Raw genomic sequence first — 13,996 nt, forward strand, 5'->3', positions numbered from 1 at the left:
AGATACTTCTCAAGATGCGAATGACAGATGCTTGGAAAGTAGAATTTGTGGTTTCTTCCTCCTCCTCCCTCTGTAGGAGCAAGTAGAATACGTTTTTCTCATCATCTTCACGGTGGAGACCTTCCTCAAGATCCTGGCCTATGGCCTGGTCATGCATCCCAGCGCCTACATCCGCAATGGCTGGAATCTCCTTGATTTTGTTATCGTTGTGGTGGGGTGAGTATAAACATAAATTAATGAATGTGTAATAATAATCTTTAGTCTTGTAATGGATTTCCTTGAATTTTAATTGCATGGATAGTTTACTTGCTTTTGAACAATAACATTACATATGTTTTTTACTTAGGTCTTTGAAAGTGCTTTAAACTGTATTTGCTTTACTTTTTAAAAACTGATTTGACTTCCAGTAATAAGGAAATGGTGGGATATAAATGAATGACCTAAATAACAACAACAGCAACATTTTTTCTTGTGGCAAAAAAGGGTATCCAAATCTGCAGGTCGCTTCATCATCAAATATTTTCTACAGTGGGGTATATGACAGGTACAGAGGCTTGCTTATTTTCTCCTCTTTTTTGAGTCAGAACTTGAAAACACTGCATTTTTGAACAACAGTTTTATGGGTTGCAAGTTGTTGTGCAAAAAAGTAATGTTTTCAAGTTCTGCTTTAATTGGTGGGAAGAATTCTGGGAGTTGTAGTTCAAAAAACTATAACATTTCCAAGCTCTTTTTTGATTTCATAGTTGCCATGCAGAAATTGCCTTCATAGTAGTGGCTTTGTGTGAAAACTCACCACCACCAGGAGGTCTATTCATAGCACTTTGCCATCCTAAGCACCCAAACCTCACGATATCATAAGGCCTTAGGATCTCATGGCAACTTCAAGGCTGCAACTCTTGAGTTGTAAACAACCAGTTAAGAAAAGTAGTGTGGAATATTAGTTAATGTTGGTTGTTGCCTGAAGGAAACCTGGGTTGTAATCTCTACCCAGCAATGAAGCTCACAGGAAGAACAGAGAGGGCTTTTCCTCTCTGAGAAAGAGCAGGCAAACACACAAACACGAACAGAATAACACCACCCATTAGTGTCCTGTTCTTACTTGAAAGAAGGGAAAGATAACAACACAATGCATTAAAAATCCATCTTAGTTCTATAAATGTTGCTCCTGTGGGGGAAAATTGTAATACATGTTCTGAAAAATCTGTTACACCAATATGCTCTGGATGGCACAGTAGAGCCTTCCTCTCACTTATGGGTTATTTCTTCACATGCCAGCCTTTTCAGCTGGCATGTGAGGGAATAACCCATGAATAAGGGTATTTTTCTTCCTGCCATTCAAAAATGAACATTTATGGTAACTACCGACTTCTTATTTTAGGGTTTAATTCTAGTAACGCTTATTTCCTTGGTTCCTTAATTTCCCCCTGCATTAAACATCTAATATAAGGAAATTAACTTGAGAGATAATAGCCATAAACTTCCCCAACAGATCTGGAATTCTCAAATTTTGTTTGGGCTCTGAGCAAATAAGTATCAAGTCTTCTCCAAGAATTTGACTGGATGGGGCAAACTTATGAAAGGAGCAGGTTCAGTGAATATGCATCATGATTTAAGATGACAACACAAAAATTTTGTATGGGAAAATAAAAGGGCTGCCATGTAGTGATGACTGGTGTCTTCCCTCAAAGTGGTGCAGCGAATCTCTCCTAGGATTTAGTCCAAACTTTAAAGGAGTTATCCAAAGCATTGAATCCTGTCCTCAGAATACATGCAGCACCTTGGACAGCTCTTTTAACATTAGGGTTTTAAAAGTGCTTATTGAGAGAATGTTCCCTACCTATTGCATTCAACATTTCCCCCTGCAGTCTCTTCAGCGTCATTCTGGAACAAGTTTCCCACAAACCTGGAGAAGCACATCACATGAGTGGGAAGCCGGGTGGGTTTGATGTCAAAGCCCTGAGAGCCTTCCGTGTCCTGCGACCTCTGCGCCTTGTCTCTGGTGTACCCAGTAAGCATCTCTCACCTTTCATTTTATCTTCATTTTATACATATAATTTGAGTGCTGCTTGCTGTATGGGTGGCCATGCTGTATGACTTTTGTCTGTATGCCTCATTGAGCTGTAACATACATGGCCTCAGTGCTTTGTGAAATCACATGTACCTAGTATAGTATACACTTGCACTGATATGCCTCAAGTCTATTATAGCTCTACATAAGTTTCCCCCACCCCATACTCCACATGATGCCATCCTATTGCACTTCATATTCCATGCCCTTCATACCCCTGTACTCAACATGATGTTATCCTTTGGTAGAAAAAGTGACCACTGCCACCTTTATCTGACTAGGTTACCATGCAGCATGATATTACAACTCATATTTAAACTATAACATTGCCCCACAGGCAGTGCACCATCCAAACTTACAAAGGATTAAATGTTAGCGTGCATTCAAACACACTGCGTGGCCCATGTGCAAACTTTGTATGCTATCTTCACTCTTGCCCAGTACATTGATGCATCTTGTATGACTTACTGTGCCTTGATTGCTTGTTGCTTTGCAGTTAATGCTTTCTTATTGCATGCCGCCACATGTTCTGCAAAGCACATGAGCCAAATCACCATGATTCAATAGTGCTGCAGGCACATAGCATGTTGGCTTTCAATAGACTGTAGTGCGGGAAACTATCTCTGCTTATGTATGTAAGCTGACACACAATTGTGATAATTCTGCTAAGGAAGATAAGTATCCCTCTTTTAATTGCACTCTGAGACAAGAGAGATCTCTGTCCTAGAATCTGCAAACCCTGCATCAAGGGTCAACTGAGGCTGCAGTGCATGTTGAAACAATACTGTCAATCATACTTCTGCAGAGCTGATGCTTTGAACTTGATTTCTTCACTCCCACCAGGCCTGCACATTGTTTTGAACTCCATAATGAAAGCCATGGTGCCCCTTCTGCACATTGCACTGCTTGTTCTTTTTGTCATCATCATCTATGCCATCATTGGATTGGAGCTTTTTATTGGCCGGATGCACAAGACCTGTTTCATCATTGGTTCAGGTATAGTTCAGCAGCTCCTGGCAAGGAAAGATGAAAGGGAGCTCTTGACCTTTCGTTTCAAAATTTTTGGGAATGGGACCAATCCAAGTGCACAAAATCTAACAATCCTGCTTGCTTCTTGTAGATTGGAATACCATGTGGCTGAATTTAAAATGTAGAATTAAATGACCCTTTCACACTACGTCATTATAGTCCTGTGCGACCACTTTAACTGCTATGACAACATCCTATAGAATATTGGGATTTGTCGTTAGAATTATAGAACCATAGAGTGCGAAGATGTACCTGATAGATACATGTTTGAAAGTTAAAAGTTGCATTCTGATTTTGAAAAATAAAATTTGGATTTTGAAACTTTAAACAGAACAAATCAGTGAAGAAAATAACATAACAAAATAAAGAAATAAATAGAAATCCTGAGTGAGTAAGTGGATATGTTTATGTGTGATTTTGAGTGTTCTCCTGGAGATAGGGCAATGCTGCAAATATGGCATATTTTGATGGGTTGGAAAACCTTTGTGAAACTAGGTTCCTCTTAGCATGGAAATACCCCTTCTTCCTGACATCACCCCCAGTTTCTCTACCACCTTGCAGATCTGGAGGCTGAGGAGGACCCATCACCTTGTGCCTTCTCTGGGCATGGCCGAGAATGCACAGTGAACAACAGTGAGTGCCGTGGCAAGTGGGAAGGACCTAATGGTGGCATCACCAACTTTGACAACTTCTTCTTTGCCATGCTGACTGTCTTCCAGTGCATCACCATGGAAGGCTGGACCGATGTGCTCTACTGGGTAAGCCACCTGGGATGGGATTGGGGAGTTGCATGACTGACATCTCCCCAAGATAATTCATGCAGTACAATCCATCTGAACATGTGGCTGCTATCTCAACCTTTGCATTCTCTGTTTATCCCAGATGCAGGATGCAATGGGTCATGAATTGCCCTGGCTTTATTTTGTCAGCCTTGTCATCTTTGGCTCCTTCTTCGTGCTCAATCTCGTTTTGGGTGTGCTGAGTGGGTAAGTCAGAACTGTAGCACACATGCCATGTGAATCAAGTCAGCTAAAATGGGGGAATGAAACAGCCTTTCATTAATATTAATATGTATTCATTAGATCAAGATTCAAGCCCACATCAGTGGGTAAAAGTAACTTATGGAGTAGACATATACTAAGATGATCTATGGATCATCTTAGTGGATGTCTACTTCATAAAATACTTTTCTGCACTAAGAAAGCTTGGTTCTGTGACCCACATAAATTATGCAAATAAAAGTGCTTGAATATTTGGGCTTTATATACACTTATTATTATGTGTCAATGGGAAAAGAGGGGACATTAGGCAAGACACTAAAACCTTACTTGTTAATGTGGGTAATCTTATTCAGCTTAGTCTTTTGGTTTCTGAATTTTCAGCATGCATTACTTACATATTTTCAAATATACTTTCTCTGCCATGAGAACTGGAGCCATTTTTTAAAAATTAAAGCTGAGATTCTCAGGAAAGTAGATTCTATGTACAATGCTACATTCTATATTTGCTGAGAATCCGAGAATCCATACAGACCCATCTTTAGCCTGCAACCATTCCAGAACTGCAAAGAATCATAGTGTTAATACAGTGTGTCAGAGACTGAACAACAGTAATCTGTAGTTTGCATTTACATTGTCAACATTATTATTATGCATATTTATTTCACATGTTTGCATAATCCTTACACTAACCCTGTAAAGTAGGTCATTATTATTCCTATAATAACAATAATAAGGGGGAGTGATACTGAGGCAGGGAGAGAATGGCTTGCTTAAAACCATTGGTGAGGATTGTAATATGGGATTTACTAATTCATAGTTTACACTTTTAAAGTCAAACTAGTATGTCACCACAATTTTATCTCTGAAGATATCTCATTGTGAGAGGAAAACCAGTTTGTTACAGAGAATAAGAGTCATTATTTTAGGACCAAAACACACTGCAGAAATAATCCAGTCTGAGACTGCTGTAATTGCCCTGGCTTATTGCTAGGGAATTCTGGGAATTACAGTTTCTTGTAGCACCAGAGCTCTCTGACAGAGAAGGCTAAATGTCTTACAAAACTACAGTTTCCAGAATTCCTTAACATTCAGCCAGAGCACTTAAAAAGGTCTCAAACTGCATTATTTCTGCAGTGTCTTTTGGCCCTAAGTATAACTCCTACTTTAAGTCAGAATCTGCCAAATTTAGCATGGAGTATATTCATACCCCATAACATTCCCTTTGACTGGATTTGGTGGATGGGTTTGCCTGTATTCAGAAAAGGGAATTTTTATACAGTGGATCCTTGTTATACGCTGGGGTTTGGTTCCAAGATCCCCCGTGTATAACAAAATCTGTGTATGCTCAAGTCCCATTAAATATAATGACATAGCAAAATGGTGTCCCTAATGAAAAATGGAACATCAAGGTAAATTTATACTTTTTTGGAACATTTTCAAACCGTGTATGCTTGAATCCATGTATAAAAAATCCGTGTATAAGAAGGGCCGACTGTATTTGATGCCAGGGAACATTCTTCTATCCTACCCTTTGCCAGTTAGGGACTTTGTATGGAAGGCATTTGATCCTTTCATTTTAGCATGTGATCTGATTTGCTTGAGTTGTGCTGAACTGTTATGATTTATTATTTGTATTTTATGTATGGTGCTTAAAATAAAGTTAGCATTTCACAAAAAAGGGGGGAGGAGACAAATCCTTGCATGTAGGCTCACAATCTCAGTAAGGATGAAATCAAAGAAAAAATAGAAGTAGAAAGGTTAGTTATGGTGTTGTCTGACTTCTGAATTAACAAAACAGCATCAGAAAACATGGCCTGAAGTAGGCTTGTGTACTATAGTTTGTGCTAATTATGGTTTGGTGTGATGCCAGAACTGATATAATGTAGTTGCCAGCTGTTGTTCTATCTCTTAAAACCACTGTTCCATAAAAATAGGATGAACCTGAATGCTGATGAGGTAGAAAGCTGAAATCTGTCTGTGTGAACCATAGTTTGTATGTTTTAGATTTAGAGACTAAAATTAAGTGCTCTTAACTATGTTTTCTGTGATCCATGGTTTGGTGAAATATTTGCACTGAGTCTAGAATATGCAACATAGCATATTTAATGACATCTTGTGGTTGATGTAATCCAGGTTCTGCCTTCTGTCTTCTCTGAGGAGGGGGCAAAAACTACAGGATGATTAATTTTGGTGCTGTTTGAGTGATGACAAATATTACTAGAGAAGTGATTCAATTGAATGCTCTGTGTTTCAGGGCATCTTGACTTGTAGAAGAGTGTTGGCTTTTTTTTTTGGGGGGGGGGAATGAAGCATGCCACAAACCTCATTCAGAATACTAGTAAATATTCTATACAACATATGCAGACCAGCGTCTTTGAGTGGTTTAGTTTCCAGTCTACTAATGAGTGGAGAAGACAGGAACTGACAGCTGGCAATTCAGGCAGAGGTTAAGGCCTGATTCTACAAATGTTAAAGTCTTTTTGCTCTGGTCCAGGAATACCACGAAGTGCTGTGGCCACTGTGCCCACAGGCAGCCCATTCATTGGGTAACACCTTCGGTCTGTTACACATTTTAGCCCAGGTTAATGACATAAGCTTGTGATGTTGCACTGGTGTGTGCAGGGGTTGCATTGGCTTTTTAAATTGCATTTGCCAGCCAATCTCCCAAATGATATTCACCAAATGATCGTGATGGGGGAAGGGATATTTATTTACACTAGCCAGTTGAAAACCTGTGGGCACCCTCAGGTTGTCTAATGTTAACTATCAATCAATCAATCAAAGAAAAGGGGAATGGTGAAGGGGAGAGACTTCTTAAAAACACACCCACACACACACACAGAGAAAGTGCTTCTGTCTAAACCTATATCATGGGATTTCAGAGGATGCTAAAATAAAATCAATTTTAAATTTAACATAAAATAATTCAGACAAATTAGAAGGCAACACTTCCAAAGAGAGAGAGAATTAGAGAGCGAGAAGAAAATAAAATCACTAGTGTGATTGCCAAATCAAATGATCAGTTGCCAAAAGAGAAAATCAATTGCAAATTATGAAAATTGAATTCAACAGTGCTGACCCTGTGAATGAATGATCCTGGTGTGTATGTGTAGGTGTTTGGGGGTGTGTGTCTCTGTGTTGTACTTAATTACTTTATAACCAACTTTCTGATGTTTTGATTCTGCTTTGTGTATGCTTTAAACACCCAGAGAGTTGTCACGCTGTGCCAAACATATGAAGCTAGTCAGATCAAAGGGAGTACAATCAGCAAGTGGTCTTTATATCTGAAGGCGCTTTTCAGAAAGATGAGGGGGAGAGCTGTCCTGCCCAGCTAACTTGACCTACTCTTTTCTTCCATAGAGAATTTTCCAAGGAACGAGAGAAGGCCAAAGCCCGGGGTGACTTCCAAAAGCTCCGAGAGAAGCAGCAGATGGAAGAAGATCTGAAGGGCTATCTAGATTGGATCATGCAGGCTGAAGACATAGAGCCTGATGAGGAAGGGGATGAGACGGACGAGAAGCATACCCGTAAGAGCCTCCTGTCACCACTGGCTGCCTTATTCTCCCACCTCCCAGCTCTGCTTGATCAGAGCATGATATCTCACTGTGCTAGAGGGTGGTTTAGTTAGCAGCCTGGCTGCTACCATCTGGGTCTTGTGGCAGCTCTGGGCGAAGGGATTAGAGAGGAATCAATCCAAGCCGCCCGGCAGTGCAAGATTAGCAGGAACCTGAGTAAATTGCCAGCTTGGGGAAGGGATCCTTCTTAGATGTGAGGAAGCAGGGAAAGTCTCATGGTGACACGTAGTGTGTCCACACTGAGACAAGCAGAGGTACCCTGATAGTTGTGTGGAGAGAATGGGGTGGGTGGCAAAAACAAAACAGATGAGCCAGGTAGGCTGATTTCTCTCCAGTTTCTAATGCTCAGCACTGTTTCTGTCATCCTTCTCTCCCCTCTTCCACCCCATCTGTCTTTTGGTGAGAGAAGGGATGCAGAGATTGTGCTCTTCCCTTCAGCACTCCCCAGAACCAGCCAATTAGTAGCATGTTTTACTTGAATGTACCCTTCCTTCTGGCTATGTACAGCAACAAGGAAAAATGGCAGGGAGTTCCAAGGATACAACCCTTGGCACTGAGTTAATTAGCTCATTGGGACCTCACTAGCTGCTTTGGGGAGGTCACTGAGTCAGTGGTGAGAGCAGCTAAGGCCAGCATGGCAAATAAATGTTGTTGTGAGTGAATGCTGCCTTTATCTGTTCAGCCCATCAGTTTGTGTTTTCTCCTCAGTCAGCTAAGGACAAATTCCATGAATCCCAGTCCTTCATTCGTCTCCATCATCAACTCCCCCACCATTTTCAGAGGTCTCCCAGGATGCTTCCACAGGATGGTGGAATTGCCAGACTTTCTTCATTCAGTTTTATAGGGTTTCTACAGTATTGCATTGTTGTTCTGCTGCATGTTCCCTTGCTACATCTGTCTTTTTTTTTTACAAACCACAGAAAATAACTCCTCTCTGCTAAATCAGACAGTAACACAATCTTCACAGGAATAGATCACCTTAGCTATTCTTTTGTTCTTGTAAAAAAGTGTAGTTTTGATATGTGCAGTAACATAATAGACCAGGTAAACCTGTCAATCTGCACTTCAGTATTCCTTCACTATTGTCTTTCTAGTAGGCTCCAATTTAAGATTTGCTTGGTGTTTTTTAAAAGATTTATTTGGTATTTTAAAAAATCATTCTTTTAACTTTTGTGAAATCAGATGTACATTTGGCCCTCCACATCCACGGATATTTTATCCACAGATTCAACTAACTATGACTTGAAAATATTCCAAAAATATCTAAATTCCATACAGGAAGCCTTGATTTTGCAATTTTACATAAGGGACACCATTTTACTGTGCTATTGTATATAATGGAACTTTAGCATCCATGGATTTTGGTACCCATGGTGGGTCCTGGAACCAAGTCCTAATGTATACCAAGTGTCCACTGTATTATTTTTAAATAAAAATATAGTTTGTACAGTAGAGTTTACACTTAAAAGTGTTCTAGTGCATGTTTCAATGTTTATTAAACCAACACACTTCTTTCTCAGTCAGTGCCATTAGTATTCAGTATAAGATTTAGTATTTAATATTTTAGTATTGCTTTTACTTTTTCCTAGATCTATTAATTATCAGTAGAAGACTTTTTAGCATACCTTTAAAGATATGTATCTTATTGTTCACTCATGAAATGTATTCAAGTAATTATAGGCTTTACCACTAATGATAAAACTGAGTTAATTGAAAAGGCATATTGTGCTTAAATGGAATGTGAGGGACCCTTCCAGAGCCAGAGTGATTTAAGTGTTGGAACATGACTTTGGAGACCAGGGTTCAAATTCCCACTTGGCCATGGAAACCCACTGGGTGACCTTGGGCAAGTCGCACTCTCTCATCCTTAGAGGAAGGCAAAGGCAAACCCTTCTGAACAAATCTATAGGGCTGCCTTAGAGCTACCATATGTTGGACACAACTTGAATGAATACACAGCAGCAGCAGCAACAACAACCACCACCTCTTTTCCTTCTCCATGGCTAATTCCATCCATAAGAAACTAAGTAGGATGTTACACAAACATCAAAACAACAAAGCATTCTAATGTGTGAAAAGTTGGCTGCAATTCCAGGCTCTTGACAGCCTGGAAGCAAACATAAAAAGAATCTGAATGAGAATTTAAATTCCTCCCTTTTCTTCATCCTTATTGTCATGTGGCTCTCATCAATTTATGTTGTTCTTCATTTACATTCAACCTTGTTCCTAAATGACTCCTCTTATGTTTACCCCTTTCTTCACCCATTCTTCCATCTATCCCTTATGGAAGGTGTAACGGTGGCAGACCTGACAGAGAAGAAGAAGAAGAAATGGTTCAGACACAGCAGTTCCACCGACACTCATAGTAATTTCCTCATTTTTTTTACATATGTCTCCATGTTTTGTTTTGTTAATGTGTTAAGCTTCAGAAAAGATTCTAATATTATGTGTTTCCATCCTGTAACCATTAAGGCTTCATCCATGGTCTGAATTGATTTTACGTAGCTCCCATTGCTGTCATGATCATACTGCGGACAGTTACTCCCACCAGATTTTTCTTATATTCGGGGCATTCGATGGGTAGCTTTCACACTACACAATTACAGCACCTTGATTCTACTTTAAGCACTGTGGCTGCATCCTGTGAAATCCTGGAGATTATTTGATCAGAGACACTAGACCGTTCGCTGTCTGAGAATTACTCCACACTACACTTCAAATCCCAGTATTTGACATGGTGAAGTCATGGCAGTAACAAGTAGAATCATTGTGATATAATTGTGTAATGTGAAATGGTCTGGAGCAGTGGCATCACTAGCAGGGTGCAGGAGGTGTGGATTGCACCCGAAGGGGGTGCGTGACACCACTGATCCTCAAACACCTGCATTTGGGCAGAAACAGGCTGTGGCATTTGCCTGTGTCCTATTAAAATGCTGAAGAGATGGTTTAATGAAAAGAGAAAGGAGAGATCCCATGTTTTTTAAAAATAAAATTTCCAAATTTTTTTAAAAAAATATTTTTAACCATTTGTTTTAAAAATTATTCTTTTAAAATTTTCCTTAAAAACATCACATTTTACCAAATTTTCACTTTAGCCACATGAAGTTATGTATATGTAAATACATTTAGGCTCTGCATATGATATTGTAGTTTAAATACATAATTTTAATTTTGCAAGTTGTTAATGTCACAACTATTACCATTACATTCAGTGATATATGGGAATTATGACTAATGAGTTAACATTAGTACTAAAAACATTAATATGGATTCTGTATGGGTGTGGTATGGGAGAAGGTCAATCTGGGAAGGTGACACTATGAGTTATCACACCAGCCTGGAGTCCCTTGCCCACCTGATTACTACTCTGGAAACTGATTCCCTTATTCAATTCCATTGAGGATAATATGTTTTCTTCTCCGTTCCTTAATATATTTGGAAGATACAAGCTTTTCCCCCAGAACCCCTGTGTAAACATTTTCTAGTCTGTTGGCCAAACAGGGTGCATAGCTCAGTATGAGACAATATGTTTCCCATACTTAAAGCCTAAGGTTCAGTCTCAGCATCACTGATTAAAGGATTTCCAGTTAAATTTACATTTGGTTGGTTGGATGGTTGGTATGTATATCCATTAATAAAACTGTGAAAGCAGAGAACACTGAGGTCCAAAACACACTGCAGAAACAATCCAGTTTGAGACCTCTTTAACTGCCCTGGCTCAATGCTAGGGAATGGTAGGAACTGTAGTTTTGTGAAACATTTAGCCTTCTCTGTCAGAGAGGTCTGGTGTCACTAGAAACTACAGTTCCTAGGATTTCCTAGCACTGAACCAGTCTCAAACTGGATTAATTCTGCAGTGTGTTTTGGACCTGAATATACCCTGCAGCTGAAAGACAATCTGTTCAGTATATTTTTACATTAAACCCATTTTGACCATAACATTGTGAATGGTTACTTTCCCATAGAGAATTGCATGCAGTTTGAAAGAAAGATTTCTTTTTTGTGTGTTGCACATCTCACTCTGGTAAGCACATTTCTGTATTGTTTCCGAAAAGTCCGCACGATCTGTTCGATGAGAGGAAAGAATATGCAAATACCTTGGGAAAGGATGCTACTTTCCAACAAGCTCTCTCAAATACTTTTTTTTTAAAATTGCCTCCAGCCTTATAAAACTTTGGGAAAGGAACCACAATTTCTTGTGTAGGTTGGGGCCAAAATACCTGCCTTGTTTCACTATCTTAATTGTGGTGGTAAAAACTGGAATGATCATTTCATTGATGGGAAAGGAGATTGGGGGTTAATGTTATAGTCACTGTGGTGAATTGACCTCACAACTTTGTTGTGCTGTTTTCAGTGGCTATTTTGTTTTGTCCATAATGCTTCAGACACAATGAGCCTGTACAGACAGGCCAAAATAAAGCTGCTTTGGGACACTTTGGAGGTATGCTGTTTAACTGCTGTATGCATCCTAAGAGGCCAGAAGCCATGCCAAAGCCATGCTCCAGTTCTAAGGACTGCAGCACAGCTTTGGCACAGCTTCTTGGCCTCTTAAGATGTGTGTATCATTTAAACAGCATACCTCTAAAGTGACCTAAAGCAGCTTTATTTTGGCCTGTATGTACGGTCCAATGTTACATGATGGCATATGTCACTGGAACATTAAGGAAAAAACATAATGGTGGTACCAGGCAGAGGTCATTAGAGTAACCGTACCACTTTCACCACAAAAGTAGTGGCAGACACAACAGTATTTAGGCCAGTTCACTTCTTTTCTCCCTCTCTACTTAGACTTAAACCCTTTTTTCAAATGTTAAGTACACACTTACGAAAATAAGAAATGAATTGGTCGCGACTTGAGGAATTAATATTTTGATGTTCATGTTAAATGGTAGGCCTTGATAGCTATAGAAATGCTGCAATGTGGTCTTATTATCTTTCAAAAGGTATCCTATTTTTTCTCTCTCCCCAGCCAGTCTTCCTGCCAGTGAAACCACCTCCGTGAATACAGAGAATGTTGGTGATGAAGAGCACCATCAGAACAATTGCTGTGATGTGTGCTTGTGAGTTTGCTTGGCCAAAGGGGGATGTTTTGGGGACAGAGTAAGGGAATGCTGGATTTTCTCTGATAGCCTAGGCTGTATCCTATAGAATGATAATGGGAACTATGGATTCTTGGTTGGTGTTCTCCCTATGCAGAAGGATAAAGCACATGGTTCTCAGGTAGGGTTGCCATATTTCTGTCACTTGTATCCTGGCATCTAATTTGAATATATTGCAAATTATTATAATTATGCATATTATTAATTTGTATTCTGCTTATGCTACTGCCACATTTTAACCTATCAACCTAGGAGAAATCTGGGATTTACTGCTTCGACTGGCCTAGTCATCCGGGACATTTTTTAGTCCCTTCAATCTGGGATTTTCCAGTTTTTTTGGGACAAATGGCAACCCTTTTCTCAGGTCAAAGGTTTCAATCCCTCCCATTACCTGTTGAAAGCACCTTAGGTATCATAGCTGAACAATGATGAGCCTCATGAAACTACATTAGTTTCAAGGTTCCCCCTCCCCCCAAATATACAGGATAAGGGCCAGTTACAGTAAAAAGAAAAAGCTGACAGTTCTATGTATGTTTGGAATATCTGTGTAATTTGACAACCAAACCACTCTGAGCAAGTATTAACCAAGCAGGTCAGTCCTGGTTAATACTTGGATGGAAAATCACAAGGTAATATTAGGGAGTTTCTGTATGCTTTAAAGTGTTTTAAAATGTTATTGCTTATTGGATGTGGTCTTACTGTCTTTCAAAAGGTATCGCATTTTGCACAGGCTAATTATGTTGTATTTTAATTTGGAAACTGCCTTCGCTCACAGTTTGGTGGGAAAGGCAGAGCATTAATAAATAAATGTCATAATATTAGCATAATCATCATCATCATCAACTATGAATGCATTGCAAATGTTTCAAATACATCCACATCGCAGACTCCATCTTTATTCACAATAATGATATATGTGGGCAACAAAACTTGCAGAAATGTGCATAGAGGCAGTTTCAGAAAGAAAGAAAAAACCCAGGGAGAATAGCAAATCAGGAATGCCTAACCAGGAGTATTCACATAGTTGTGTTGCAAAACAAAATGAGTTGATAAGCCCTAGGACTAGGAAATGGCTAGGAAATAACAATTGCCTGGAATCCCAGAGGGCCATTGCTGCTGGTCAGAGTTGACAGTAATGGGCTGGATGGACCAGTGGTCTGATGTAGTGAAAAGCTACTCAGGTTCCTATGACATATCGACAATGCCTGCATCCTTGTTTATAAT

General features: G+C 39.5%; 1 protein-coding gene across 7 annotated transcripts in view; it reads left to right on the top strand.

Annotated features, from left to right (window-relative positions):
* The window catches only part of LOC149322955 (voltage-dependent L-type calcium channel subunit alpha-1D-like), an 87,637-nt gene that overhangs the window by 9,082 nt on the left and 64,559 nt on the right, over positions 1–13,996 (top strand). For 5 of the 7 annotated variants that reach the window (XM_089485334.1, XM_089485338.1, XM_089485326.1 and 2 more), the window contains 8 exons: positions 77–216; positions 1,866–2,008; positions 2,912–3,064; positions 3,659–3,855; positions 3,980–4,083; positions 7,459–7,625; positions 9,964–10,038; positions 12,643–12,733. In XM_089485334.1, coding sequence (XP_089341460.1) covers positions 77–216; positions 1,866–2,008; positions 2,912–3,064; positions 3,659–3,855; positions 3,980–4,083; positions 7,459–7,625; positions 9,964–10,038; positions 12,643–12,733 — 1,070 coding nt within the window. Of the gene's footprint in view, positions 1–76; positions 217–495; positions 545–1,865; positions 2,009–2,911; positions 3,065–3,658; positions 3,856–3,979; positions 4,084–7,458; positions 7,626–9,963; positions 10,039–12,642; positions 12,734–13,996 lie in introns of those variants that run through there. The other 2 variants (XM_089485367.1, XM_089485358.1) reach the window with 2 other exon arrangements.

The sequence above is a fragment of the Sceloporus occidentalis genome, unplaced genomic scaffold, assembly GCF_023333645.1.
Source record: "Sceloporus occidentalis isolate IW3139 unplaced genomic scaffold, rSceOcc1.0.p SCAF_1, whole genome shotgun sequence".
NCBI lineage: Eukaryota > Metazoa > Chordata > Lepidosauria > Squamata > Phrynosomatidae > Sceloporus > Sceloporus occidentalis.